Source organism: Perkinsus marinus (genome assembly GCF_000006405.1).
Source record: "Perkinsus marinus ATCC 50983 genomic scaffold scf_1104296935218, whole genome shotgun sequence".
Taxonomy (NCBI): Eukaryota; Perkinsozoa; order Perkinsida; family Perkinsidae; genus Perkinsus; species Perkinsus marinus.
In genome coordinates this window covers 92,455-98,417 of record NW_003214550.1, presented here as the reverse complement: position 1 = coordinate 98,417, position 5,963 = coordinate 92,455, and the positions used below count along the sequence as shown (strand labels likewise).

Here is a 5,963-nt window from a genome sequence, read left to right as displayed (position 1 = left end):
ACTACTACTACTACTACTAAACACAACTTTAGAACTGAGCATGCAGACAAAATGCATCTTCCCACAGACTTCCATGCGAGGGAGTTGTATAAGACAGCGAATAGGAAAATGACAACTATGAGCACCCAACTACCGTGTCAAAAATCTACCTATTTTGGGAGAATACGTGTATAGTACCCAAATAAAGGGTGACAGTGGTGACTGTCACCATGCAGAATCGGAGTGGCCCACACCGGGGGGGCCACAGCCTACGATCAGAAATTGCTACCTTCGTAAAGATCAGGAAATTGAAACAACGTTTTGACAACCTCATACAGCGATCACCGATGGCCTATAAGAATCCAATCCTCGTCTTCAGCGGCTGAGACCTCCTCCTTCGTATCCACAGGGCCACAAACGTCCTCACTGACATCAAAGGTGATGACATGTTCATTCACATCCCAATGAGCGCCAACACGAGAGGCGTCAGACCGCCAAGTGGTGGGGGTGTCGGAGGCTAATTGCTGAGAACTACCCCCAGTAGTAGAAGTACTACCGAATCGGTCCCGTAGTGGACAAAGGTGAGTGCTCCAAACTAGAGTAGCCTTCTCACCGCGAACACTAGGGTCATACGCATACCGAGATGCAAGGCCATTGAGGCCACAGACCAGGACAGTGTTGGTGCTACCAAACTGAAGTACCACCTCGAGTTCATGAGCGGCTTGTGGGAGGTCTATAAAGCTCCATATCACTACAGAGGTCTTCACTACAGTTTTCCTAGTCGATGATGCACTACCGAGTATTCGACTGGCTATCAACTGAGTTAAATCGGAGACGCCCTCCCCCTCCATCACTGTCGTTGTCACAATTTTGTATATTACAATTTGACATCTACCTCCATCTACTCCTGCGATGAACTGCTCACTCGGTGATATGATCAACCCACTGAGGCCTCGACGTCTCAAAGGCAAATCGTAAAATGCCCGGTTGCGGCTTCTAACTGCATTATCGTCCTTCCCTGGCTTCACATGTCCTATGATAGAATACCCCTTAGGATCTTCTTCACTGAGCCCTCCTAAGACCCACAGCCCACCGTCCTCAAACCCACATGCTGTGACCGTCCCTGTGGAAGCAATGCTCCTCAGGTGCTGATGCTTCCGCACTGGCAAGGCCACACGAGAGCCATTGAATCGGCTACAGACGATGTAACCTAGCCTCTGCTCGAGTGCTACAATAACAGCAGGTTGCCGCCGACCAGTGGGTGCGGGAAGGGCTACTGTTGCACATATGTTAGGGCAGGTGTCTAGTTGCACTAAGAGGGCCACACCGTAGCTGTAGACCCGGACAGAATCCTCCGAGATGACTGCGAAAGAACCCGAGCCGACTACTACGTTGAGAACTGGTATGGTCATGACGATTTCTATGACTATAGCAGGAGGGGTGTGCAGGTCGTAGAAGGATACTTTCGTTGGCTCAAAGCGGCTGCCTTCACCGCCGACTCCAACAAGAACCAATATCTTATCACCACTAGGGACAGTACTGAGGATGGCCTCTAGTGAGAGAGGCTCAACCACTACGTAACCGTTTACACAGTTGGGGACTGCTATCACTGTGAGTAGAGTTGCTTCTGGGGAGTCTAAGTCGAAGAAAGATATCTCCCCTGATTCGTGGCCGAGAATAGCAATTGCGTTTCCCAAGCAATTAAGTGAGGACAAAGTGGTAGGTGGAGACCGGGTCGGTCGACGACGACGATTTATGGACACACACGTGATGGGGGAGGAGGGTAGTGTAGGAGGTGGACTCTTGTCGGAGGGGGGAGGGAGGCACGCAGACATTAAGAATACTATGGGGAGCCTCGAGATTGGTCCTGTCCAGGGCGGGGTCTTCTGTATATCCTTTATACATAATGTGTTTACACTGGTCAACCTAGATGGATGCCAAGTATGTCCAGTATCCTCCCTGGCACCACGCTCGAAGCGTTAAGATCACAACGTGTGTGGATTTGATCGGAAGTTGCTCGTGGATCTAGCGCACGCCATTATGATAGATTTTTTTGAACTAACAGGCATGCACCTCCTCCCCTGCGACACTCTGGAGGGCCGGTGAGCCCCGCTTGCTTTGTCGGAGGGCCTACGCTGGATTAAAGGGCGGCGCTACAGCGGAGGTAAGTTTAGGGATCTCGGGTGACAAGGAATTATAGGAAATTGTGATGGCTGGCGGATCGAGACCAGTGGGCAGCAGATAGGGAGGTGCCCCTTAGGGTACCTCTACCTTATTATCAAATATAGTATGAAGGCTCTGACTTTGACTGCCAGGGCTGTGTAGGTACCGATACGAGATGGAGAAAAGTTGGTATTGATAATTGTTGTCCTTCAGCCCGATACCCATACTCACTACGTGCAGCCGCAGTACTACGAGAAGCCCTACGCGGCAAGGATGTGACACCCTTGAGGTGTTGTTGTACTTCTTTAAATAAGACGATCTATCAGGAGTACGAGGAGACTATCTACAATTTCGTGAAGGCTCTCAAGATCTACTCGTTTCCCCTTGCCCTAGATGACATAGTACGAGATGGTGCAGAAAAAATACGTAAGTCGAAACGAATTGCTCACGCTTGGTGCCCTGTATAGTAGTTATGGTATTTAGGGGCGCCTCTGAAATTGATTTTTCCTTGTAAAATGTGGTATTAAAATTTTGTACTGAGTTATTGAAATTTTTTACTCAACAACTTTCGTATCATTCACTCTCGAATGGGCCCCGTTATCGAGGAAGGGATGGAGTATCTTCACCAAGGTGGTAAAATCTTCGTAGTGCGCATCATGTCATTGTATGTACTTGCCCCTGCAGAAGCTGCAAGGTGATCCCTAATCCTGTCGTTACTCTCGAGATCGGTGTCCGATTGGGAGTGTACAACGAATAGTGGTTTGGGGTGGAGGACAGTAACAAGCTGGATTGGCACAAGCCTTTGATGTTACGTACAGGTACTCGGAATCTCCCTCATGTTGAGTAGATATGGAACTTCTCTGTGTATTGTGTCTAGAGCATGAGATCAACTGTGTATCGTATCCTATCGAGATGGCAACCCTCAGGGCTTCCTCGCATGAGGTGCTCTTGGATGAGGTTTCCATCGGAGGTTGGTGGACTCGAGTTGTAGTGGAGAATTGGGAGGGCCATGTGGTTTTTGCTTTTTTTGTAGGGATGGAGTATCTTTAGTTTTCTTCCCTGTGCGTGCAAGATATTTTGTCTGCACACTTATAGTTCCATTTCGAATCATCATGACCCTTCCCGAGTTCTACCCCGCCACTAACGTCACTGTAGCCGAGCTCTCCAGCCGCCTACGTAGAGATGAGGACGGCGAGACTGAGGTCATCAGAGGGCGTCTGGAGCGATGTAGGTAGTGTTGGTTCGTCTGCTGCTGCTACTGGGTATGTCTCTGTGTGGCCTCAGGCAGAACCATAAAGTGAAGACGGCTCATCTCTGTGGGTTACGACTGAACGAGAGGACTTTCCCTAAAGGGGTCCTCAGCCTGACGCATCTCAGAAGGCTAGATTTGAGTTACAACAACCTCCTGCGGTTGGATGAAGAGTAAGTTCACGGAGGAGTGGTATGATACATGCTTTGATGGTCAGACTGGTGCGGTTGGATGCCTTACGAGAGTTGTGGCTGGATGGGAATCCTCTAGAGGAGGTAGGATGAGGCCGAGGTGTGGTATGGAGATATCCACAGCTACCCGTGTCACTACATCGATTGAAGCACCTTGAGCTCTTGTCGTTGCGAGAGCTGCCGAGGTTGAAGAACCTCCCTCGGGAGTATGCGGAGCTCAGACCTACACTAGTGGATGTTGGAGGGCTTCAAGGTTGGAGGGGTTCGCTCCTCGAATGGATTCTTGGTGCTGTTTTGTGATTGGAAATATTGAGCTCTGGGCGTTATGTATATACTTCCTACAGTGATGAAGGGGCTTTTCAGATTGTCCGATGATGAACCGAAAGCTGATTGAGGCCCTTAGGGTTGGGGGTATGGATGGATTCTTTACAGTGTTGGAGATCAAGCATACTCGAAGACAACAACGATGCGAGCTTGTACGCGGGGAACCTCAGATCGCCGCTTGAATGTGGTTATTCATCCTCTGGGTATGCTTACTTTCATCCTATTCAACGGTGTTCTATATGGCTGGATAGTAGTATTATTTTATTACGATCAACTAAGCCTGAGTCTGAGACCGAATTGGATTCGATCACTATAGACTCCCACGAGTGTATTGGAAGCTTCTCTTCTCCTTCATCGTCATTTATGTCGTTGAGGCTTTCATAATAACTCCAGATTCGCTTTCCTGGAGGCCCTCATGATTTGCTACAAGCATAGCTCACTGTCCTGATATTGGTTCTTGTAGACGAGGATTCTCACTGAGTTCCTCTACCCCTTTGAAGATCGTTCTACTATTCTTGCCTGTGCTAAGAGGCTTACTCACAGGATCAAGGTCGACAGCGTTACACCAGAAGCAGCGAGAGTTGCCATGGCCCGTCTTATCAAGTGGGATTAGACTTGGCTCCAGGCTGGAAAGACTGGGCTTTCGACCAGGCATGGGGAGCGTATACTTCCTGGTAAACTCGCTGATGTGGATGAGGATGTAGTGTTGGAGAAGCTCAAGGAGTTCGATGAGGAATTGCGGACGAGGGAAGAGGTGATGACGTCCAGGAGGAGCGTTGGTGCTACCGGGAGGATTTCACTCTGTTAGGTTGCAACACTGGAACTTCGAATGAAAGCAGCGATGGTGGATCTACCAATGGAAGTGGTACATGGTCTCGCCCTCAAGGTGGGCCCTCGGCCTGTTGCAGGGTGTTCGTCATTGTGAGTTTTGCATCCACTTTAGTTCAAGTCGACTGTGCCAGCTGCGAGAATAGGATGCATTTTAAGGAACTGGAAGGAGCTCTTCCCGACGTCAAGAATGAGTGCGGAAATGAATCGCGTTTTTTTATAAATTTTTTCGCAAGGAGTGGCCACAGTAAGGTACCTCGGAAATGCTTGATGAAGGTATGTTTGAGGTGGACGCCATATTAGGACGCTACACTGAATTGCGTCAAAAAAGGGAGCTCAAGAAGATCAGGTCGGCCGAGCTAGGCTTAGCGCTGTGCCATAGTGCTATTTACAGGGGGATATTCATGGATCGCTATCCGGCCTCGTCGAAAGAGGTTATCGATCCCGTGATCGATTATGTAATTCCTACTATCACTGGTGTGGTACCGCATTTGTGAGGCTGTCAGTTCATAACGACTATGAGTCCCGAGAAGAGGAAGCGTTTGTTGGTTGAGGATGCATTGAGAGGGGAGCTACCGAGTAGGGTTGATTGATAGGGTATGTCTGGTGATCAGGTTGGCGTATAGGCACTATTGAGGAGTGTCTGAGACTGTTGAGGGAGGGCTTGCCATTGATAACAGAAGCAGAGGCTCCATCTAGTGTCTCTCATGAAGTGTCGTAAGCCTGTGGTTGACCATTGTGTTTGGTGGGTAGGGTTCATGGTTTTATCGTCTGTAGCTTTACCACTGGTTTCCGTTATCATCCCTGAATATGTCAACAAACGTAGAAAGTGGAGCTCTCGACGGAGCCGCCAAGGAGGCAACTGCTGATGTTGTCCAAATTGACGTTGATGGTCCATCTCATCCTGTTGGTGGGGAAGGAGTGGGCGAGAACGAGCAGCACGATGTTGATGAAGATCTAGACTTGGGAGTAGATGGTGATGACGAGATCATGGAAATGCAACATAAGATCCAAGAGCTTGAGGATGAAGCTGAGCGATTGAGGCAAATGACGGAGCAAGGTAGACAGGTGTTGGGATTCCAATGGCCCAGCATGGGTGTCAGGTGCAACAGGGAATGGTGATGCTACTGCTTCTGATCATGAGAGTGTGGAGATGACTCCGGAACAGCAAGCGGCTCAGAGCCAGGAGCAGGATAGCGATCAGTAGGGCGGCGGCACATGTTGAGGAG

The 5,963-nt window shown here is 49.4% G+C and overlaps 3 protein-coding genes across 3 annotated transcripts; 2 read left to right on the top strand and 1 right to left on the bottom strand.

Annotated features, from left to right (window-relative positions):
- Positions 1-320: 320 nt before the first annotated feature.
- On the bottom strand, positions 321-1,824 carry Pmar_PMAR029469 (hypothetical protein; the record flags this gene model as incomplete). The annotated part of the gene is made up of 1 exon (XM_002784494.1): positions 321-1,824. Exon 1 carries the CDS (start codon positions 1,812-1,814, stop codon positions 321-323), a length of 1,494 nt encoding a protein of 497 aa, XP_002784540.1. The 5' UTR covers positions 1,815-1,824.
- A 1,430-nt stretch (positions 1,825-3,254) lies between these two features.
- Pmar_PMAR029468 (ras suppressor protein 1, rsu1, putative) lies at positions 3,255-5,455 on the top strand (the record flags this gene model as incomplete). The annotated part of the gene is made up of 13 exons (XM_002784493.1): positions 3,255-3,373; positions 3,427-3,564; positions 3,609-3,666; positions 3,706-3,835; positions 3,946-4,058; positions 4,370-4,509; positions 4,558-4,660; positions 4,715-4,792; positions 4,850-4,928; positions 5,038-5,083; positions 5,129-5,192; positions 5,241-5,313; positions 5,349-5,455. The coding sequence occupies 13 exons, from the start codon at positions 3,255-3,257 to the stop codon at positions 5,453-5,455; spliced, it is 1,248 nt and encodes a 415-aa protein (XP_002784539.1).
- Positions 5,456-5,544: 89 nt separating this feature from the next.
- Positions 5,545-5,941, top strand: Pmar_PMAR029467 (hypothetical protein; the record flags this gene model as incomplete). Its single annotated transcript, XM_002784492.1, has 2 exons — positions 5,545-5,794; positions 5,838-5,941. 2 exons carry the CDS (start codon positions 5,545-5,547, stop codon positions 5,939-5,941), a joined length of 354 nt encoding a protein of 117 aa, XP_002784538.1.
- Positions 5,942-5,963: the final 22 nt, after the last annotated feature.